Source organism: Callospermophilus lateralis, chromosome 6 (genome assembly GCF_048772815.1).
Source record: "Callospermophilus lateralis isolate mCalLat2 chromosome 6, mCalLat2.hap1, whole genome shotgun sequence".
Classification (NCBI taxonomy): Eukaryota; Metazoa; Chordata; class Mammalia; order Rodentia; family Sciuridae; genus Callospermophilus; species Callospermophilus lateralis.
The window spans coordinates 100,520,523-100,545,683 of record NC_135310.1 but is presented as its reverse complement, the minus strand read 5'-3'; the positions used below and the strand labels follow the sequence as shown (position 1 = coordinate 100,545,683).

The window sequence follows — 25,161 nt, the reverse complement described above, 5'->3', positions numbered from 1 at the left end:
GAAATAGTTTTAGCAGAATTGAAAATGTATTTTGAGGCTTAACTCTTTTGAAGGCTTAAAACAATTAAAAATTTATTCATGAAATATTTAACAATTATTAAAGAACTTGGCAACTTTCAAAAGTTATTTCAAGCCTGGTGTGGTGGTGCACACCTGTAATCCCAGAGACTCAGTAGGCTGAGACAGCGGAATCAGAGATGCAATGCCAGCCTCAGCAACTTAACAAGGCCCTAAGAAACTTAGTGAGTCCGTGTTTCCAAAACAATTTTTAAAAAGGGTTGGGTATGGGGCTCAATGATTATAACATCCTGGGTTCAATTTCTGGTTAAAAAAAAAAAATTTCAAATACATTTACAAAATTTAAAAGTTATCATAAATATTGGAAAATTCTTTTGTTAATTAAAATTTCTCCCATTTAAATCTACAATTATGTTACTAATAGACTTTTAAAGAGTCTATCATGAAAATAAATAAATAGTACTATACATTTAACTATACTATGATAAGAAAAATTAGATTTTCTGGTTTTCAGAATGCAAAACCATGTATTAAACTCAGCCTGAATACCTTAAAGTACACCATGCAGCTTACCACAAAAGCAACAGGCCCTGAAACAGGTGGAGAATGTAATTTTCATTTTTCTAATGTATACCAGAATCTAAATTGCATCTTGCCTTCATTTGAAACCCAGCCATTTAGTTATAGTAAACTGACTTGATGGGAAGTTTATCTTAAGACTTATGTAATCTTCGCCCCTTGAGTATCATGATATTTGGGGAATATGTTTTCTGGGAATAACATCTGGTGGAACAATCTTTCAGGTTACCTGTTGTGACCTTACGTTTGCATCATGGGGGGAAAATATGCTTCCAATTAAAATCGTCCTATGGGGATGCTATTCTTTATGAAATCAGGGTGAAGAATAGCTAAGGAGTCTGGTCTGTGTCTGACAGCTGGTGCAAAGCACCTTGAATCAATAAAATTCTTATTAATTCCATCCTAAGTACTTGCTATTGGTTCACATGGACATGATTCTACAAATAACCGTAGATTTGGAAACTGATGATTTGGCTATTGTAGAGAGAAATACCCAATATTCCTGTAAAGATGCCTACATATTAAAAAAAAATCAAATAAATTAATAGTTGTACACCAGAACTTTGTGTGGTCCATTTTAGCTTATTTGAGGATCTCAAGTAGATTTAAAGATATAATTTCTTTATCCTAAATGATGTTTCTAAAAAACAAGACATAAAATTTAACTTAAGGTTTATGTGGAGGAGATAGAAGTTCTCAAATAGGTGAATTTACTTCCAAAGATGATCCAACCATTCACAAGCTACCTCCAAGATTGAACCCTGAATAATGTTAAGCCTATTAAACATTCTGCAGTCATATAAAACCTATTAAAAGGTTGATTTATCTGGTTTTTTCCTCCTTTACTGTTCTCAAAGCATTGTCTTTCAGACCTCCCTTTATTGTGCTTATCTCCCAGTGCAAAGAAAGACAATAGAACATCGTGTTAATTATCCATTATTTACACCACATTACAATTTTTGGGGGGATATTATATCTTATTTTTTTCTGGAACATTTTACAGAACATTTTCTGATTCATATTTGAATATAAAGATCCAAAGAAACAATATTTTATTTTGCTACATGTACTTTAGCCCCTGGCTTCCAGTAGAATATCAACTTCATGGCCAATAATGCGAAAGGAGTTGACCCTTCATACACTTCCTTTCACTATACAAATCTCGAGGTAATTGCTGTGGTCTGAATATGGTTTGAGTGTGTCCCCCAAGGTTCCATGTGTTGAAATCTCATCCCCATTGTAAGGTTTTAAGAGGATGGAAACATAATCCAACTACGACATGTAGAGGTAAGGCCTTTGGGAGGCCACTGGGATTAGAGAAGATCATTAGGGTCATCTCCTATGCCTGAATCTGGTGACCATTAAGAAGTACATAAGAGACCACAGGAAACATCAATACACATGTGTGTTCCCTGTCTCCCAGCACATTATAACCTGAGCCTCCTTGGGACTCTTCCAGCGAGAAGGTCATCACCAGATGTGACCCCTCAACCTTGGATCTTCAAAACTGTGAGCCAAAATAAGCCTCTGTTCATTGAAAGTCACCCAATTTGTAGTCTTCTGTTATTTACAATAGAAAATTGACTACTTCAGTAATTAAGCCATAAAAAAAGACAGACTCATTCCAGATGCTCCTTAGGAGCCAGCCAACAAGAAGAAGTAATCTCCCTCTTCTTCATATTTTTTTAGTCCCAAGGAATTGGGGTATCATTCAAGAAACCTTTATTAAAATAATAATACTACATCACATGTCAAAGCTAATTTTTTACCTAAGTTTCAATTTATGCCTTCTGAACACATGGGCAAGGAGAGTGATCACCATGACTCATAAGTTTGAGGCAGTAAACATGACTCCCAAGCATCTGCCCAAATGAATTCTTTAATCATTATACTTTGAGCTCCTTGTTACCTAACGTGTGTTTATACATGAACATCCCCCATTTTCTCCTGTGCTCTCATCACACTTTCCTTCTTTAAATTTCCCAAACAACACTATGCTCCTTCCTTGTAGAAGGTATTTACATACATGTTGCCATCACATAAGAGTAGCCTTTTCCGTTCTTTTCTATTTAGCATCTTATTCATCTTTCAGATTTCATCTGAATCATGAATTGTGCCTTTTGGATGGTCAGGCTTGGCACATACACTCTTAAAGACAGATGAACTTCTCTTTCACAGCACTTAGGATTATAATTATCATTTGATAATAATTTCGGTGATTGCCTGATTACAGTTTCATAGAATACCATTGATTCGTCTTCTAATTGTTATGTATCTAGCACATGACAAAGTCTGGTCCTTATTTGAAATTGCCAACATAGTTGTCATACATAGAATTATAATCTTGTTTGGAGTACCAACACCCCCAAATAAAAAGCTTGAATTGTCAGACTAAGCATGGTGATGTGACACAGTTCTGCTCAATGACATTCAGGTTTCCTTGAAAAATTACAATTTTCCCAATAAAGAGGTAGATACAGCAATATTGCTATTGTCTCTTCTGGTCTGAAATATGGATGGAAATTTTGAGGTACAGTATTTTGGTAACATGAGAAAACAGCATAATGATGAGAGCTAACATATTTCCAAGCTATCTAGGATGGTGGAGTAGAATGATGGCATTAAGAGTGTTTTTATGACTCACATAGACACAATGAACCTACACTAAAAACCGGCCCAGAAGTTCAGACTGATGATAGCACATACTTACTAAGAGAATAGAGAGATTAATAACTCACACTTTGAATCTTTCTGAGAAGAGAAGGACTGATAGCCAAGCAGAATGACAAATAACTTGAATGAAGGGGATGAGTGGCACTAGTTCTGTTGTGTCTAAGGCATAGAACCAGAGTGAGGATTCCTATAATTTGAATTTACCTGCTGATGATAACATGGTTTGAACTTGCTCCACTGATGGAGTAGACACCTAAGCTCTCTTACCAGTTTGCACACAAGTAACACAAAAGTGGAAAGGAAAGGTGGGACCTGGAAGCTGTCAGTAGTTATATATCAACCACTGACTATTTGTTGTATATGGCATGAGCACAACAACTGCATCCATGTATCTCTTTTCTTATTTTCAGGCAAATGCAATCCTAACTTTTCATAAAGTGCTAAATAAATATATGTTAAGAGTAAATACTTTTTAATAATAAATATTTGATAAAGAATGAAGAGATGTATGAGAGTTTACAAGGGATACAGAGGCTTAGAATTTCAGGTCTTAATTTTAATTTTACTTTTTTTTCTGGGTAAAAGGTCCTTTAACTTAGTCACTGTGACAAACAGCTAAAGATAGATTGGATAACTAAATCCATGCAATGGTACATGATCATCTCTAGATGCTAGAATTTGAAGCCAGACATTGAATCAAAACCAAAGTAGTTAGACTGGAACCATGGTGACTGAGGAAGAGAAAGGTTGACATGAAAATAGTCAAGTCGGTATAATTATGTGATAGGCCAGACAGGCCTAAATTTGATATTAACTCTACCCATCGAGAAATGCCTTCCTTTTTTTCACATAAGTACTATTGGTTCCTAATAATATGGATTGATATAGATCACGGGAACCTTGTAGACTCTTATCTGGAAGACCTTGTTGAGCATATCAGATACACATTAGAGCTTACACAGTGCCACTACTTCTGTCACTTGTACATCTATACCTGCCACCCTACTGAGTGAACACTAATCCTGAACTAAGGTACCTTTCCAGCTTCAGAGAGTGATATCAATAAAGACAGGAACTATGTTTGGTTTATTTACTATTAAGTCCTCAGAACTCAGTAAAGTGTTTAATTTGTACAATGCTCAATACAGATGTTCATCAATTAACAAAAAGAATTATGCTGAATAAGTCCCATTTGTTGATTCTAGTTATTAACTCTTGTGCTATGGGTGTCCTATTGAGGAATTTGGAGCCCGACCCCACAATATGTAGATCATAGCCAACTTTTTCTTCTATCAGACGCCATGTCTCTGATTTGATATCAAGTTCCTTGATCCACTTTGAGTTAACTTTTGGGCATGGCGAGAGAAAGGGATTCAGTTTCATTTTGTTGCATATGGATTTCCAGTTTTCCCAGCACCATTTGTTGAAGATGCTATCCTTCCTCCATTGCATGCTTTTAGCCCCTTTATCAAATATAAGATAGTTGTAATTTTGTGGATTGGTTTCTGTGTCCTCTATTCTGTACCATTGGTCCACCCGCCTGTTTTGGTACCAGTACCATGCTGTTTTTGTTGCTATTGCTCTGTAGTATAGTTTGAAGTCTGGTATAGCTATACTGCCTGATTCACACTTCCTGCTTAGCATTGTTTTTGCTATTCTGGGTCTTTTATTTTTCCATATGAATTTCATGATTGCTTTCTCTATTTCTACAAGAAATGCCATTGGGATTTTGATTGGCATTGCATTAAAACTATAGAGAACTTTTGGTAATATCGCCATTTGGATGATGTTAGTTCTACCTATCCATGAACAGGGTATATTTTTCCATCTTCTAAGATCTTCTATTTCTCTCTTTAGGGTTCTGTAGTTTTCATTGTATAAGTCTTTCACCTCTTTTGTTAGGTTGATTCCCAAGTATTTTATTTTTTTTGAGGATATTGTGAATGGGGTGGTTGTCCTCATTTCCATTTCAGAGGATTTGTCGCTGATATACAAGTTTTTTCTCAGCAAAAGAAACAATAAGAGAGGTAAATAGGGAGCCTACATCCTGGGAACAAATCTTTACTCCTCACACTTCAGACAGAGCCCTAATATCCAGAATATACAAAGAACTAAAAAAATTAGACAATAAGATAACAAATAACCCAATCAACAAATGGGCCAAGGACCTGAACAGACATTTCTCAGAGGAGGACATACAATCAATCAACAAGTACATGAAAAAATGCTCACCATCTCTAGCAGTCAGAGAAATGCAAATCAAAACCACCCTAAGATACCATCTCACTCCAGTAAGATTGGCAGCCATTAGGAAGTCAAAGAACAACAAGTGCTGGCGAGGATGTGGGGAAAAGGGTACACTTGTACATTTCTGGTGGGACTGCAAATTGGTGCGGCCAATTTGGAAAGCAGTATGGAGATATCTTGGAAAGCTCAGAATGGAACCACCATTTGACCCAGCTATTCCCCTACTCGGTCTATTCCCTAAAGACCTAAAAAAAGCACACTATAGGGACACTGCTACATCCATGTTCATAGCAGCACAATTCACAATAGCAAGACTGTGGAACCAACCTAGATGCCCTTCAATAGATGAATGGATAAAAAAAATGTGGCATTTATACACAATGGAGTATTACTCTGCATTAAAAAATGACAAAATCATAGAATTTGGAGGGAAATGGATGGCATTAGAGCATATTATGCTAAGTGAAGCTAGCCAATTCCTTAAAAACAAATGCCAAATGTCTTCTTTGATATAAGGAGAGTAACTAAGAACAGAGTAGGGACGAAGAGCATGAGAAGAAGATTAACATTAAATAGGGATGAGAGGTGGGAGAGAAAGGGAGAGAGAAGGGAAATTGCATGTAAATGGAAGGAGACCCTCAGGGGTATACAAAATTACATACAAGAGGAAGTGAGGGGAAAGGGGGAAAAATATAAGGGGGAGAAATGAATTACAGTAGAGGGGGTAGAGAGAGAAGAGGGGAGGGGAGGGGGGAGGGGGATAGTAGAGGATAGGAAAGGCAGCAGAATACAACAGACACTAGTATGGCAATATGTAAATCAATGGTTGTGCAACTGATGTGATTCTGCAATCTGTATACGGGGTAAAAATGGGAGTTCATATCCCACTTGAATCAAAGTGTGAAATATGATATATCAAGAACTATGTAATGTTTTGAACAACCAACAATAAAAATTAATTAAAAAAATAAATAAAAATAAAAATATAAAATCCCCCCCCAAAAAAGAATTATGCTGACTGAAATTTATAGGCAAACAAGAATCATAATTTACACTTGGACCTTTTTTATTGTCTTATAGGAGGATTGACAAGTTCATCCACAGCTTATCAACTTGTATATAAGTCTAGTGAAAATGGTTCAAACATCAGACATATCTTGACTGCTTACTAACACTCAGCTTGGCTTCCCATCTTTGGAGATTTAAAATAATAATGAAATAAAAAATGCCAAAAGCTTTCCAAAAACTTAGTCTTAGACTATTGAGGGCAGGGCTTATGTTTTGTCCTATATATCTCAATATTTACTTAGACTGTTGGTAAATAAAGTTTACAATAACACTCCCAATTTATTAAGATGGAAAATGATGTAAATTCATTCAGCAAATGTTTATGGAGTGCTGCAATATATCAGACTTCATGAGAGTCACTGGGGATTCAGTGGAACATACGATTTAGCCTTTGCATTTCAGAATCTCACATCAAGTGAGAAAGACTGGCACCTAGCTAATAGTCATACCCCAGAGTGAAGAATGCCATGGGACAAATGAGTACCAGCTGCCTGAGAGAGAAGGACAGCAGAGGCCAAGTACAGGGCATGAAGAAAAGGTAGGAATTCAGGAGCAGAGAACTCTTTTGAGAGGTTTGGTCAGAAGCTATGGAGGGAAGAGTAGAAGAGGATAAGAGACAATAATGATAGAAGACAGATTTAAATCCGTAGTAACTATGACCTTGTGTTTCATGAGGAGTTCGGCTTTAAGACATTTCTGATCAAAAGTTTTGGAGAAGAAATGATTGGGTAATAGCCTTAACCTAATCAGTGAATTAATCCCTGATGAGATTAACTGAGTGGTAACTGAAGGCAGGTGGGGTGTGGCTGGAGAAAGTGGCTCATTGTGGGCATGGCTTTGGGGTATATATTATCTATCTGGAGAGCAGAGTCTCTCTCTCTGCTTCTGATCCACATATGAGCTCTTCCCTCTGCCATATTCTTCCACCATGATGTTCAGCCTCACCTCAAGCCACGAGGAATGGAGCCTGTTGTCTATGGACTGAGACCTCTAAAACTGTGAGCCCCCAAATAAACTTTTCCTCCTCTACAATTGTGTGGTCAGAACTTCGAGTCAAAGAAGCACAACTAAAACACTCTGTTGCCTAGGTTGGTGTTTAAACTTGTGAACTCAGGCAATTGTCCCACCACAGCTTCCCAAGAAGTGTTTATTCTTTATATATTTGGAATGCACAGTGGAAACTTTTTGTTTACATGGATCCACATGTTTTTAATAGTTCATCCTTAATTTGTTTAGGTAAATTACATTATATGGGTTGTAAAGTAATTTTTTAAAAAATAAAATGATATTTAATGAAATAGAGAAGTAAATGAACACTCCTTCAAAACTGTCACCTTGCTACTCTAGACAACGCTCAAACATTCTGCCAGGAAAGCAAAGTTTACTGCTTACTGAAATTATCTTATAAACATTTGAAATATTCTTTTGGACTACCTGGAAAAGAGAAAAATTAACTTGTCTCAGCCTGCATTTGATGTTTAAAAATAATTGAACATCATTTGCACTAAAATCTCACGGATAATGTGGATAAACAAAATGGGTAATGTCATGTTTGTTGATAAAATTAATAAAGCATGAAAACAAAATACAGTAAATGCTATCATTGCTAGCAATATCCACATACTGTAAAACAGAATAGTGCAGGAGTAAAATTTAGTTTCTTATATAGAAAGGACTCAATACCATTCATTTCTAAAAGATAATGTCACTGACATGAGTGCATGACTTCCCCAAATGACAACTTCAAAGGGCAACCTTGCCTGCACACATTAAGAATGACCTAATGACATTAGTGTTTTCTTATAGAGTCCAGTGGTCCAGCCAACAGCTTCTAGCTACAAGAGTGGTTAAACTAATTTTTCAGAAGACAGAAGAAGACTAAGAGGCTTTCAGTGTCTGTGTTCAACACTACCCTTTACAAGTGTGTAAATCTCCTCTAGGAAGACAACATTTTCCCCACTTCTCCTGTTAGTATTCATCTCCACATATTTCTCCCTTATCCCTCATTGAGCATAATTCTAACCTGAACTCCTCTGATCCTCAACATCTGTGAAGACTTTTAGAGTCCACAAAAACTAAGATATACTGCTCTTTGTTTAAGAAGTGTCCATAGACCTGCTTCTCTGGATGCTACTCTACAGTACTGAGTGTAGAGGCTGCTATAAAATACTTCCACTGGTATTCCCTGTTCCCCTCATCGTTGGAGTGTACACACATTTACAATATGAATTTTGTGAGCTGATTCTATACATTCTGATTTCATGTAGTGAAGGTCCTTGTAAGAGCAGGCAATGTATGCTTGTAATATGGTGACCTCTCTGCTTCCAGAATGTCAGTGTACAGTCTGATACGCTGGTATTCATGTACAGATAGAAAAAGACCATGACAAACCTGCAAATGGGGAGCTATATTTTTGGGACTCACACAATACAGGATAATGGTCTGATTACCTGGAACCTGTGGTCTACTTACCAATGACAGAATCCTTAAAGAACTGACTAGAAAAAGGAAATTCAGATGTAACAGTCATCAGAAGTTTGGAGTTGCTTCCTCTGAATTCCTTGAAGAGCACAAACCCTATCATAAGCTGCATCAACTCATCAGTATGACGCGGGTCAGAGGAGAGATGATTACAATGGAAGCCCAAAAGAGTACTCTTTTCCTAATGGAACCATGTAGAACAAGAAAGCAGAAGCCCACCCAGCTCGAGAGCCCACCAAGCTCAAGAGCCCACCAAATAAATACTGGCAATTCATGTTGCAACAGATATTAAAATCCACCTGCTCACTTGTCCAACTGCCAAAAGAGTGGGACAAATTACTATGTTCATGAAATTTCTAACTTTAAATGATATAGGATACAGAGACGGAGTGTACTATGATGGTCCATACATAAGTTTACTCAGCAAAAGTCTCATAATAAATTCCTAAGGTAAATAATACTCACATAAACTACAGAAATAAGTAATTCAGAGTACAGAACTCAATGATGCAGCTTCCGAGAAAATCATGCCAATTTAAAACTATATGGCTTTGGGTTTGATGATAAGTGGTAATTTGGGGGGATCCTGGCAGACCCTTTAAGACAACACAAACTCAACATGCAACAGGATAAAGGATGATCTTTTACAAGAGCCTCTCTGGGACTTAACTCATAATGGAAGAAGAAGTTCCACTCCAGGGCAGGGCCATAGGAAGGGATCATAAAAATGACGATAGTTAACATTTATTGATCACTTACTAAGTGCCAGGCACTTTGCCAAACACATAAGCATTATATCATGAAATCCCTCCAACAGCTGTGTAAATAAGCACTATTGTTATTTGAGTTTTACAGGTGAAGGAAGTGAGGTTTAAAGGCATTAGATAAATTGAACAAGGTTGCATAGCCAACGAATAACAGAACCAAGACTCAATACCAGCTGCCTGCCTCCAGAGCCCAAGATCAGATGTTGCCAAAGAAGCCCACCCCCCTCTGCCCCCAAGATTGATGGAAATGCATTAAGTCCATTAAACTCCTCTCTCACCAGGCCAAAATTGTTAGGTGACAATTTCTCTTTCCTGCAACTGATACATTATTATCATCTTCCTTTATGGCTGTCTCTACTATTCAACTTCAATTTGCTTTAATACTTATAATGAACTTAATAGGTACCATGTATAGAAACCTGATGGAAGCCAAGTCTCCTGTAAAAATCCTGATAAATAGAATCAAGGGGAGGAATGTGACAGAGAATACCAATGTTCTGCATATCTGCCTCTTCCTTGTACGCCCTATTCACATTGGAAATGTGAAATCATATGTTTAGATTATATGAATGTTAGTTGAAAATGGTAATTTGTTTTTATGGATAAAGGGGATGCAAAACTGAGTCTTGTCCATTTTTTATTCTGACCTAATTGCAAGTGTGGCAAACCATTATTTTGGAAGACAATTCATGCTAGGGCAGTGATTCTCAAACTTGAGGGTCCCTCACAATCACCAGAAGGGTCTGTTAAAGTACAGATTAGTGGACCTTGACTGTAACCCAGAGCTTCTGAGTCAGGAGATCTGGGTTGTAGCTTGAAAATTCGCAAATCTAGTGAATTTAATCACCATTCTAATGAGTTCTCTTACTTTCCCTCATTTCTGAAGAATATCCACAATCACAATCCGGATCTTGTGACCTGACTTCCAGATGATCCAGTTTGCAGGGAAAAACAGGCCATGATGCTCATGCTGCTGGTCTTGGGATTACACTTTAAAAACTATTGCTCTAAAATGAAGATTTCCAATTAAAAACTGTATATAATAATTGCCTAGTATATATGTATATGTATGTATACATAGATATATATGTGATATAGCTGTACATATTTAATGGTAATGCATGAAGCCTAACTGCAGACCAATTAAATCAGAATCACTGGAGCTGAAATTCAGACATTAGTATTGTTAACTCCCCATTTCCCATCCTGCAGTGATTAATCTAATGTGTAGCCTGGAATGAGACCACAGAGAGTAAATTATTTTGCGTATCAGACACAGAGAATTGAGGGGTTTGTGTATGAGAGGGTAAGACAGGTAAAACCAATAATTAAAATTTGATTCTGAAATATCTGTAAATGGAACCTATTGAAGGAATATGAGAATAAACAGGCCTGAATATCAAATCATTGTGAAATTTTTCCATCTTAATCATAAGATGATAGCTAGTATAACGGTTCACTTGTTTATTCAAATAGTGGGTATTTGAATAAAAAAGGCTTTTCTCTTTTCTTGAATAGAAAATAGATTACAGAGAATGTGATAAGGAAACTGAGTTTTATTAGCTGAAACTAGAATGGTGTATCGTGTGTGTGTGTGTGTGTGTGTGTGTATAAGAGAGAGTCAGTGAGACAGGAAAGGAATTACAAACACATCTAAATGCCCAAAGTAAAACTGCTTAATGGCTCTGTATACCTATTATTACTTCTCCACTTCAGGAAAGTTTATGTTGTTAATGAAATTGATTTATTCTTATTAATTCCAGAAGTTTCACTTTGGTTTGGTTCCTGCTTAGCAACACATTTATTTCCCTTACATTTTTGGTTTCTTAAACATTTTTTAACAACCTCATTGGTGTACATATGTATTAATTCCCTAATAAATCATTCATCATATGTCTTAAGGACTTGCAATAAGCATTTGCTTCCAAACTGGAACAAATAAATTCAGAAAAACCATTAAGGGCTCAGGAAATTTAAAAATACGTACATATCCCCAAAACAGCTCTGGTGAGATGATCTCCTCCCTTAATTTACCAAATGTTTGAATTAAACCCATTTTTCTTCTTTCCTTTATTTTAAAATAAAATTTATTGACAGAAGTGGAACCTATATTCCACTATAGCCCTAGCACTACATTCTGGGAACTAAGGAACTCAAAGTGGACAAGATAGGAACTATCTATTCTGTTGGGGAAAAAAAAAATAACTATTAGAATGGTGATTAAATTCACTAGATATGCGAATTTTCAAGCTACAACACAGATCTATAATAAATATTAAATAAGTTGAAGTGACAGAAAGTAACTGAGGATTTACTTTAGACTGAGTTGTCCAGGAAGACCCATTCAGGAGGGGACATTTATGCTCAGACCTGAGTGACAAGGAGTTAGTTTTGCTCAGGAAAAAGCATTAGAGGCAGAGGCACTAGAGTATCCCGAGATGGATGTGAGTCAGCCTCACTGGAGAAACAGAGAAAAGATATGGGCTAGAGTACAATGCAAGAGGAAAGAAGTGGTAGAAGGTATTTTGAAAACACAAAGTTTCCAGTGCCTGTTAGACACCAAAAGGAGGTGCCAAGCAGGCAAATACTTTTCAAACTGAACATGCCCATGAGTCCTATGAGGACACTGATAAAATGGATAAAATGCAGATGCGAATGCAACAGGTCTGAGGTGGAGCTCGAGACCCTGAAATTCCTAAAATATCCCAGGATAATGATCCTTCTGGGCCTGGACCAAATGTTGAATAGTGAAAATGTATTTATGAGTATTTGTGTATTTGTGAGTCTGTAGCATGAGCAAAAAGGAGAAAGCCAAATTTTTAAAAATGTAGAGAGAAGCAGCCAGAGAGGTAGAACATGGGGAGAGAAAGTAAAAAGTATTTGAAGCAGGTGGGAATGTGTCCCAGGCTGGGTGGCAAAGGTGGCTTAAGGTCAGATCAGTGTACTTAGATTTAGTACAGAACCGCCACTGGAAAACTTTTATAGAGTAAGTTAACTTCTAATGGTGCTCTGCTGTTACTACCTATCCCCCAAGTGATGGACTTCAGATTTTACTATTCTTCTGAGTCCTCACCCCACCCCCCCTCTCTAATGCCTGAAGATCTCACTTCCTACCTCATTGGGGGGAAAATAGATACCAATTAGCAGCATTAACTCCATTCATCTTAAAACATATTTATTTCAAATTTAAAAAAAAGAAGAAGAAAAAGTTCCAGTTTTCATCCCTTCCTCCCATCTCAGAGTGGTTAGAAATAGGATCCTTCCTTGGAGTTGTTCCCTGAGGTTTTCTTCCCAGATCACCAGTGATTCCATTTGGTCTATACAGTGGGTCTATTCCCGTGGGAATGGGGTATGTAATTATGTCCTACTCACTGGACTCTGAGGGGGAGTTTGAAATGGGGTGGAGGACAAACTTCCTTGATTAAAAAGGACCCTGGAGAAGGCAAAAGCCCTGCAACTGCTGAGCACTAGAATGTGAAGTCTGAGAGTGCCCACTGCCTTGCACCCATGAGGAGCAAGGGTCTAAAGGTGACCCCATACCTTGAGGTTAGACAAGAAGGAAAATGGAGAGAAAATGTTAACTTGTAACACGATTGAGCCATTGAGTTAAACAGTGGTGGAAAATCATTTTTTTTTTTTTTACTGAATATTTGGCACATAAAAGAAGTTTTATTGTGCTTAAGCCTAGTGAGTTTTCTGTTACTGGTGCACCCCATCACAGTAGAATCCGTCCTTCTGTTCATCCATTCAAGTGTAAGGAAGAGCTTTCTCACCTCTGCCCCTCTGTCTCTTTCTAATTCTCCCATTCTCCTTCCCTCACTCCATGCCTACATTCCCCCATCTCTGTCTCTCTTACTTTCCAGTCCCTTCCTCCCTGTCTTTATATCACTAAAACTATTGGGACTGCCCCATACAAGTACAAAACCCATATCTTCAGTCCACAAAAGCAAAATGGTCACTGGCATATATAGCAGTCCTTCTCCTGTATATTTCTTCAATTCAGATTTCTGACTGGTTCCCAGTCCTTAGTTTTATTTCTTCATTAAAATTGTGACAAAGATGATATCTGTGACTTATTTTCTCTGTGCTAAATAATCTATGACTTAATAATATTTGGAGTTAATCACTTAGAAGACACAGAATGTACATATATAGAAATTAATAACCATATAAGTACAGTTAAAAAGACATTTATTAAATGTTGTGGTGATCATAATGAATAGCATCACAATGGCATCTGAATTTCCCCAGAAAGTCATAGCCAGATTTCATTCATTTGCTTTGTGAATTTTAGGAATGCAGGATTCTAAAATTGTTATTTTTCAGAGAATGTAGTCTTAAAATGTTTGTCTATAATAGGTCATTAACACACACATGATAAAAATGCATTACAGGTTCTAATACATAGAATGAATATTTTCTTGACTTAGGCATAGATTTTATAAAATATTATTTTGATTTGCATTTCAACAAAAGCTATAATTGCATTTTTATTCTTAAATCCTTTCCCCGAAACTAAACATGGTATTGATATATGAGCAGGTGAGTTATTTTGGTGGGTCTTGCAATGATTCCAAGGATTTCTGGTTAGCTGAGACATAACTTTGGGTGGATTCTGTCTGTGGGTTTCAGACAGCTTTATATGATTATCTGAGTTTTCTTCCAAAACCTGAAAAAAAATCTCATTAAACTAGCAAAGAATTTGGGGTAAAGAAAGGGATACCAGTATCTAAAACATAAACTTTCATGTTGCAAATATGATTAGGTAACATCAGATAGTCATGAAAATGAATCTGCAGGCTGATATGAGTGCTGTGTAACTGTGTGCTAGAAAGAACCTAGAATTTCTATTTGCTCTGTTTCTTGAACAGTCCATGATTTTAGTTCAAAACAGCAACATTTCCCCGTCTCAGTTTCTATATGCAGTTTGTATCAAAAGGTACTTTTTCAAATATCTCAAAACTAAGAACTCAGCAGCTTTGAGAAAGAGAGGAAAAGCCAGTTTCCCTGCTGTGCACACTTGGTAAAGGTACCTTTTTGCTCCCTTAGTGTGCAAGGGTACATACTTCATGGAGAGAGATGCACAAGGGAGATATAACTGAAGCAGATCCATAACCAGTTGCCATTTTGCATGCTGCTCACACTATCCTCACACCCTACTTGAACCCCCAAACAGAGAACTGCTTCCAGTACTCTGCAAAACGAGTGTGCTATTACAGTCCCTGCTCCAAAACAGTGTCGCGAGCTGGTAGGTTGGCCTCTTCCAAAGGAATTTAGTTTGGTTTTGTCAATTATCAATGCTGACTTTCTGATACTTTTCTTACCCTGTATCTTTAAAGATGACTTAGTTGCAATCCATAATTATTTTCTTAAATCTATTTTTATTTCAATGGTTTTAATGAATATATTCCAAAAAGTCCATAAAGTTCACTTTCATATTTCAATTTATATTAAAATTTATTCAAAGATAAGATAACCAGTATTATTGGGAAAGTCTATATAAGTAATAGAACTGACATTCCAGATCCACATGTAAGAACACCATCCCTTTATGATTTGCATAGGTTATAGCAATGTTTTTCTAAATACCGTTCCCTGTTTCCCTTTATCTTAGTCTTTAATATACTAAATTTGTCTCTCTGGCAATGTTGTTGAGTACAAAAGACAAAATTTCTCCCATTTCAACTTTAAAATAACCATTTTAAAAGATGAACCAAAAAATGATCTGATAGGGTCAAGGTACCCTGAATTAACATAAACCAACATATTTCATGAACTAAAAATCATCTTAATATCCTTGGGATCTCAGTGATATTTCCTTGGGCAATTTGGAAGTGAACTGAAATTAAGGAGTTGGATTATGGTACCTGCATCTATGTGTTCTCATAACTGAAAACTTAAACATCTAAACAAAAGTCATACTTTATGATTTCTCAATAGTTTAGTAACATCATGCTTTTTTTTCCTTTTTTTCCATAGCTGATGAAAGGTAAAGTATGGTAAACTGGATGCGTGTAACAAACATGGGCGGCTATAATGCATTTCCAGGATATGGCGTCTTGCCATTGACCACAGTCTCTTGGAACCAGATAAAGTCACTGAAATAGTTAACAGATGTTAGCCTTACTTGAAATATAAAAGTTCTATTGCTAAAATTATGCAGGGTCAGATGGAGATTTGGCTCTTTATCCATAACTTAACTGACTTGGCAAATGGAAAGTTGAGATCCAGAGGCATAACACATAATATCAAGGCCACACACTCTGCACACTATGCGGGAGCTCATAAACTACTGACAATGTGTATACTGTACTAAGCTAGCATGATTAAGTATTAACATAGTACGTGACACTTAGGGAAATCTGAGGTCAACATTCACGTCTACTAAATTAAAAAGTCATCTCTACAAGAGCAAAAGATGAGACATTTTTTTCCTCCAAGTTCAAAAGGATGTCTACAAGTTTCATTACTCATCCTCCAATTATGATTTACCTGATGACTGGTATTGCTTACTATTGATGTCATAGTCTATTCAGTAATAATGTTTTTAAAAAGTTGTTCCTCTTTCTCCACCTTTGCCTATTACATTTCAAAATGAGTTGGCACTAATGATTTTCAGATGAATGTATGCTGCTGAAATGGATCTTCTTGATCTTAAGTCACAAATCCACTGATGTCAAGCACTGAAGGAGGCTTGTGCTACTTTAGAGTTTGTATTTTTATGCACAGCTTTGCATATAAAGTCACCAGCTTCCATTACTTTGTAGAGATCCACACCCTAGTGAGGAAAAGAAGAGACAGCAGAGGGAATGGGGCATTAGAAAGAAAAAAGACAAAACAGATCCCTTTAAATATTATTAGTAATCAAATAACTATTAAAAATTTATAAACACTGAATTGATCATTTTATTGACTTGGGGGCAACATTTGTTTTCATGAATCATGTAATCAATATTTAAGGTTGTTCTCCATTATTGAGACATAGAATCTTACATATAATAATATAGGCTAGGCATGCCTGAATAACTCAGTGTAATTCAGGAGAATATCAGATTTATAGGAAGGACAATAATGGAATTAGAAAAGAGTTCACAAAATATCAGTAATAGAAATAAAAATGATAATGTCTTGGAGAAAGTTGTATATGAGATTTGAATTTGGAAAAAAATAATCTCTTTAATATACAAGAAATAAATTTGATAAAGCCATTTGGATTACAGAAAAGATGAATGTAGCTTTTTAATTCATTATTACCCATATGATGGTAAAGGGGTTAGTTGTAAGTTAGATAAAATGAGGAAGTATTTAGTACACATCTGGAACTTCTTTGCCTGAGAGTGTGTACTGTCTGAAAATATAAAGAGGATCAGCAAAAGCTTGGGTAAATCCCTGGATGACAGACACGGTTGGGTATGAAGTCCAAGTTCAGGGCATACTCCTTACTCTGGGCCTTGAAGAAGCAAAAGGTCACCATCAAAGTCAGCACCCAGAACTCTTCTTTCCTAGGGAGGGTCACAGCATTAAGTGGCTCAGCCACAGACTGGCCCTTGTGTAGCATTTCGTAAGCTTTGTGCCCTCCCTTAGCATGGGCTAGACACAGTGAGGGCTTACAATTAAACATGTGCAGTCTTCCTTGCTCTTAGGTAGTAGTTTTAATCTTTATAGAAGTCTGAATTTCTAAAACAGACAAGTGTAAATGTTCATAGAGGTTTTCATAATAATGATCATCATTTTAGAAAATGGAGACTTTTTAAAAACTTCTCTTAAATATTTAAAGCACCGTTTTCTTTGTAGTTTACTTCTCTTTTTCCAGAATTATCAAGAAAAACAGTTTGTAAAATAACACATTTAAGTGACTGTCATTATTTTTCTTTTATTGTAGAGCTGTTTCCAGGGTAGTTGTTTTCAGGAGTGAATTTGCTTTGGTATGAGAAATTTAGTTTTGTCATAGTAATGACTTCAGACAGTATTCATTAGGCACATTTTAGGTTGATCCAGTAATATTTAAATTTTGTAAAACTATCTTCATGTGTCTTTCATTTCTGAATGATATTCGACCAGGGTTCATAGGAAGATTTTGGTCATTAATGTTCCTATTTGCTTTCTAAGGATTTCATTTATAACTATTAACTCTGGAATTCATTGATGTTATTCCAAAGAAGAATTTCATCTTGGTCCTTCTCTACCATTTTATTTGATTCACAGATATCCTCATGAAACAACACAGCATTTATTTTTAAATCATTTATCAGGTGCCTAAACATGTGTCATGCACTATCATTTGTTCTGGGGCTTTCAGAATCTGACATGGAATATGGTTTCTGTCTTTAGGGAACTTCTGCTCCCTGATGTAGAACCATAAGCAGAAAAATGTGTACTATAGTTTGAGCCATGGAGATATGCTCAGGTGCTTATGAAAACAGAAGTGTGGAGCAACCAACTCATGAGGAAAAGGAATGGAGATAATGTGTCAGGGAAGGGTGCTAGGAGGGGTAAATCCTGACTTGGATTTTATATGAGAGAATGAGTCTTTGAGAGGAAGGAGGATGTGTGGGGCACTATAGGCAGAGAGAAAAGCAATATAAGATATCTAAAAAATAGCAGGGTACATATGGAGGACAGTGGACAAGCTTATCATGATGCTTATTGAGAAAAGCCAAAACATGACTTTGGAACTGAAAAAAAAGTATAAATAGGCTGGATTATATGATAGAGCACAGTCTTGGTTTTTGAGGAAATAAGAATCCACTGATGGGTGTTCAAGGTACACTGTGGCATATTCATACTTGTATTTTAAGATAAAATGTTTTGATGGCAACATGGAGGATAAATTCCAAGGCAAGTCAGAAGCCATCATCAATGTAGGAGATCACTATTCAGGAAAGAAATAAGAGCCTACCCACATGTAGTCATGGCGAGGACAGTGAGGAAGGTATAAACAGCCAAACTTAAAAATCAAACTAGTGGTGCTTGGCAAATGATTAAGCCTGTGATTCATGGTGAGATTAGATTCTACAGAGAGCCTTGCCTTATGAGCCTGGACAATGGTTAAACAGTGGCTGCCACTCAATGCTATAATCCTTCTTAAAATTCTTAGAACCAGAGCAACTTATTTGCATTTGGAACCCACAGTTACATAACAGGACCTGACACATACTAAACATCACTGAGTTTGATTCAGGATCTATTTCTCTACAGCTTCTGTCATAGCCTTCTGATAGAAATGATTAAGCTGCTTAGTAAATGAAATTGTACTTATTCCTAACCACAGAATATAAAAAATAGCTTTTGGTGTTTGTAGAAAACAGCTGTTGGTATTTGGTGTCAAACAAAATCTCAATATATAGTTTTTGGACTTTTTTATTATGTCACAGGCATTGAGTATGAAGCAGCTACAATAATTGCTATCTGCCTGTGCAGGATGTTGAACAGGTAAGCAGAGTCATGATACAGCCTTGTGTGGTGTGTTCCAAGGTGAAGATACAGAGAGTAGCAAGGAAGGACTAAGGAGAGGAGATTCATCTCTTGGCCTAAGAAATAGACATGGAGATGCTGGGAGAATACTTTAAGGATGAAGGTACCATGCTTTCCAGCCGAAATGGAGTATGTGTCATAAGGCTATTCCAAGGAGTGGTAAATCATAAGGGGTAGAGGTGAGAAGCAGAATGTGGACAATAAGCAAGTTTGGTGCTGCAGGAACATTCATGTAATTAGGGTGAAAAAGAAGACAGGCGGAAGGCGGGGAGGGGGAAAAATCTATTTAGTAATACAGTCCATGCTTTTCCATCTTAGAAAACAGTTTGGATTTGTATTCAACTGTGCATAGATTTTTTTTTTTTTTGCCTTTTATATTCTTTCTTTTTAAAAACTGCCTTACAGACTTACAGATTGTTATCAAGTATGTGGCAAAAATGGCATCGATTTTGGTGGATGTTACCACACAGCATGTGCCTTTTCAGGTGCTACTTGGAAAGGGACCATTCTTGCCATCAATGTCTCACATGCTAAATATTTCCAAGCTCCATTCCCTTACTGATCATTTGATCATTTGACCCTCACTGGGGTTTTTTCAGAAGCCCTCATTGTCACTGTGAGACCATCTAGATCTCAGTTTCCTCCAAGGAAAGTATACAAAACACAAAACTGCAAAATTCAACAATCATAACAGTAAAAGACACAGGCTCTCACAAAGTGTGTAAAGTCATATCAGATCATACATGGAAAAGTACTTTGGAGTTTATAAAACACTATAAAATGTGAAATAGTAGCACTATTGATGATTGGGCTATAGCGATAGTTACTTTATGAAACTGCTGGGGGAAAAAAGAAAAGAACTCTATTATATTTTCCCACTGTGCATTTTAGCAAATAACAAATATGTAGTAAAACTTTGACCTCAACATTGCTTCTCAAATCTGAGAAGCATTTCAATTTGGAACTGGAAGTAACACGTGAGTATTGAAATATTGTTAAAGCAACTTACTGTATTGAGCCCCAGGCCATTAAGCATATATATCAAATCCTCAGTGGCTACGTTCCCGGAAGCACCTTTTGCATAAGGGCAGCCACCTAATCCTGACACTGCAGAGTCCACCACGTTAATTCCCATCTGGAAAATAAACCAAAACACCTAAGGCTTCTGTGTGTAAATAGTTTCATTTCTATTCAACCTTGGCAAACAGCAAATAAACAACATTGAAACATGTTATCCAAACATATTCACTTATCCACCTGCTGTTAGAACAGTCCCTGGGGTGCCCATTTCTTTTCTGACTCATCTTGTGACTTAGACTAACAGAAACTCTGCTAAGGATCTCCAGAATTAGAAATCCTTTCAACAGAAATTAAAGTGGTATTATTTTTTGATAATAGCCCAACTGTAAATAGTAGAGCTTTCTGAAGTGAAGGATAATTCAGTACCAGTTTTATATATTCTACAAATTTCTATCTTTATCATAAAAGCATTGCATAAACAACATTCAATAATTCCAATACCACAACTCAAAATCAAGGTATCTGAGAAGACCTGTAAGTGTGTGACAGAGAGCAGACATGGTGTTTGCAACAGGATTTTGAGGTTTTGTCACCCTTTCAGTTTGTGCGATCTTACTGAAATATTATTTTGTAGACAAAACTCTGCTCCTTCGGGAGAAGATAAGCAATATTTAAGAGGCAACACACACCACTAACAATAACACCAGCTCATTTATTGAGTTCTTACCTAGTGCTGAATACTAATCTTAACACCATATGTATCTTAACTCTGCATTATCAGAAAGTCTCATGAAGAAGAAGATATTTTGACTTTGTGTGTGTGTGTGTATGTGTGTGCGTGTGTTCCTGGGAATTGAACCCAAGTGTGTTTTAGCACTGAGCTACACACCAGCCCATTTTTATTGTATTTTTGAGACAGAGTCTTGCTAAGTTGCCCAGGCTGTCCTAGAATTTGAGGTCCTCCTGCCTCAGCCACCCAAGTAACTAGGATTCAGGCAAGTGCTGCCATGCCCAATTTCAGAAGAAACTTTTGGATTATCAACCAAAAAAATAGAGAAAAACACGTATAACAGGTACAGAGGGATTAAACAGTTGGCCCAAGGTCACTGTCTGCCAGGTGATGTACTCTGCAGAGAACTCTTACTCTGCCTTGATTCATAGCCACTGGAAACATGCAAGGTGGTACCTGACTGTATGCTTGGGGGCATAGAAGTGAAGATCTATGTGCTGGAGACACTGGAAGATGAGCACATACAGAAGGCCCTGGAGATCAAATACTAAGGACATGTGAAGAAGCAGGGCATGTATGTCATTCCTCTTGAAAGGTGATGATTTGATGGTCAGAAGTTACAGAAAGGACTGACCTAATTTTTCACTCCTGAGCACTGTAGAAAAAGTAACATGACTTCATCTAAAACAAGAAGCTCCTTGAAGCAAAACTCTTGGCCAGCTGCCTCTTAAGTGGTTCTCAATCACAGAATCTGAATCACAGATTGCTGCTACATCCTCGGAGTTTCTGATTCAGGAGATCCTGGTTGGCACCTGGGAATTTTAATTTTTCAGAAGAAAGATCCCAGCAACTGCTGATCCTCATTTCTTTTCTCCTCTCCTCTCCCCTCCCTCCCTTCCTTCCTTCCTTCCTTCCTTTCTCCATTTCTTTACCTTTATTTTAAAAATAAACTTTATATTTTTGGACACTTTTAGATTTTCAGAATACATGTGAAGACAGTACAGAAAATTATCATGTACTACTCACTCAGTTTCCTCCACTTTGACCATCTGTTAAAGAAAGCATTTTGCAAGGATACTTGTTAAAGCCCAATGAGGAAGACTTCATTAAGGGTCATTGTGATAGCTACAGGATCCCTGCAATAGAGTTTTACTGTGGGAGAGAGACACTGGGACCAACTCCAAATACAGCATGCACAAGTGGGAATTTATAGCTAAAGAGCAGGGAGAGGGGTCAGTGAATGGAAAATTACTAAGAGGGAACAATAGGGGTAAAGGGGATTCTAACTAAACCAATCTAACAGGCTTTTTCTGAAAATAGGCAGAGTGATCAGTCATCAGGTGGGTGATAGTAGAAGATGAGAAACTTGATCAGATACAGAGGGTGATCAGATGTCAAGGGTTGGGGTTCTTGCTACACTGATTTAGCAAGGATTGCTAAAATTGGATTTTTGGAGCAATTACCCAGATGAACCTAGAAGAAAATTCAGAAATCTGACTAAAGTTTGGATACACAAAGTATCTGCCGAATTTTATATTATTATGGTATATTTGTCACAACCATTAAACAGATACTGAAATGTTATTATTAACAAAGTAGATACATTATTCATATTTCTTTAGACATTTTAAAAGGAATTTCTAAGGCTGGGGTATGGCTCAGTAGTAGAGTGCTTGCCTAGTATGTGTAAGACCCTGGGTTTAATCCCCAGCCTCTTAAAAAACAAAACAAAATTTCTTAAGATATTTTTTAGCCAGTGTCTTTTTCTATTCCAAGTGCTTTTCAGGACACCACATTACATTAGTGACCATATCATCTCAGGCTCGCCTATTTTGAGTAGTACTAGAATATATTTTATACAATGTGCTTCAATTTGGGTTACCTAATTTTATTTATTTTTTTCTCATTGCTAGACTGGAGATATAGAACCCTGGAGGGAAGACCACAGAGGTGAAGTATTATTCCCAAACATCATATCAAGGGTACATACTGTTGCCATGAGTAATGACTGCTAATATTAACCCTGATAACCTGACATTTGCCAAGTGTCTGCACTGCAAAGTGTATCTCTCTCTCTCTCTCTCTCTCTCTCTCTCTCTCTCTCTCTCTCTCTCTCTCTCCCTTTTCATATTATACTCTTTGAAGAAAAAAAAAAGTCACTGTGTGCAGTTTTCCCTTAAAGAATAAAGAATATCTACATAAATTATTTGTAATTCTTCTAAATGAGAGATTTGTCTATTTTGCCTCATTTATTTACTTATTTATTTGAACATTCATTTGTATTAATAAGGACTCATAGACACATAGATACTTATTTTGCACTTTGGGTTACAATCCATTACTATATGTTTTACTGTTGTAGGGGACAGATGAGGCAAGGCACCAAAGATAACAGGAAACAGTTTTATTTGGCTGCAGCAGGTTCAGAGGGCACACTTTTGCTGTAATCAATCAATCCCCTGAACCCCGAGTTCAGGTAGTTTCAGAATTTCATACCCGGCATGTAAGAGGAGGGGCTCAGAAGTTCACAGTCTGCAGAAGTTCACACAAAAGAAGCTTTTTCTTTCACTGTTCTGGGCAAGTTAACCCTTCAAAGACAATATCTGAGAAGGGGAGAGCTTCTTCTCCCCTTTTTTTCCTCCCCCTGCCAGCTGTTACCAGGGAGCCCAATTGGTAACTCCTCTTATCTTAGAAATGTAGACATCTCTGTGAAACTCCAGCTCAAGGCCAGAGGCCTTGCTTACACATTTTTACAAACAACTATACTGGATAAATGTTTGTGAAAAACTAGTAAGGGGGTGTCCAGCACCTGGCATGCTGATTTCTTCCCGGCCAGTGGCCAAGTAAAACAGGGCAACACGAAAATAGGAAGTTTATCTACATTGAACTTTTTTGAACAGACTCTTGTTGACAGTGCTAAAATCAGCCATGGTGAAGATTTCTGGAGAAACCCAGTGGAGGAGGAGGGGTGCCACTACATTACAATATAGACATGTTCCACATTTGGCCACTGGGAGCTCTCTCAATTGGCTCCTGTGTCCCTTTGGCATTCAAACAGAACTGCAGTTTTTGAACCACTTTTCTAGTTTTCCTTAAAAGATTTAACAGGATGTTCACCAAGGCTCTTGAGGGTAGAACTACAGTTCAATAGGTCCTGGTATTATTGGGACCTGGGACAAGTTTACAAAAGATTGGTAGACTGTTTTTGTACCTTCATTTTTCTCATTATATTCCTCAATATGGGAAAGCCTCAATAATTCTTTCCATTCCCCATAACCTTTCTCAAATAATTATCTGACAAGATCAATTATATGCAGGTTGTAATAACAAATCAGCTAGTAGACTGGTCTATATAGAGTAATTTACATTTGATATGAAACAAAATAGTAAGAATAAAGAATTACACTATAGTGCCTGGCGCATGCCTGTAATCCCAAACGCTCAGGAGGCTGAGGTAGGAGGATCGCTAGTTCAAAGCCAGCCTCAGCAAAAGTGAGGCACTAAGCAACTTAGTGAGACCCTGTCTCTAAACAAAATACAAAATAGGTATGGGATATGGCTCAGTGGTGGAGTGCCTCTGAGTTCGATCCCTGGTAATTCCTGCTCCCCCACCAAAAAAAAAAGAATTACACTCTAGAAGTAAAATTTATGATATTATCTAGTGGTTGGAAAAGGCAAATATTGAAAAGTGCTCCATCTGGGGGAGTCTGCCATGACAGGGCTTTTTTTTTTTTTTTTTTTTTTTTTTTTAACATGAAGGTTAAAACTGATCTATTTAACAGAATTGAATTTATTATCAAAGACATAAAAATTTCAGTAGTTCTCAATCCTGTCTACCTATTAGAATTACCTATGGCTCTTTAAAACTACCAATGGCAAAGCTTCTCCCCAAAGTAATTAAATCAGAATCTCTGTCTGTGTATAGGGCCAGGTACTAGCATTTCTTTGAAGTTGTGCCTAATGATCTGTAACTAAATTCTCTGGGGCAGAGGTTCTTATCTGTATCACCCTTTGATAGTCTCAGACATGAGTCAGCCTGAAGAAGTCAACCATGGCCTTCCATTTGTCCAGAACTGCCATCTTCCAGAAATTTGCCAAAACAAT

The 25,161-nt window shown here is 37.0% G+C and overlaps 1 protein-coding gene across 6 annotated transcripts in view; it reads right to left on the bottom strand.

The window, feature by feature from the left end:
• Positions 1-16,509: 16,509 nt before the first annotated feature.
• Hmgcll1 (3-hydroxy-3-methylglutaryl-CoA lyase like 1) overlaps positions 16,510-25,161 on the bottom strand; it is a 130,566-nt gene continuing 121,914 nt past the window's right edge. For 4 of the 6 annotated variants that reach the window (XM_076860069.2, XM_076860070.2, XM_076860073.2 and 1 more), the window contains 2 exons: positions 20,317-20,442; positions 16,510-16,611 (listed from right to left, as the gene is read on the bottom strand). In XM_076860069.2, the coding sequence (XP_076716184.2) occupies positions 16,510-16,611; positions 20,317-20,442 (228 nt within the window). The remainder of the gene's footprint in view (positions 16,612-20,316; positions 20,443-25,161) is intronic. The other 2 variants (XM_076860071.2, XM_076860074.2) reach the window with 1 other exon arrangement.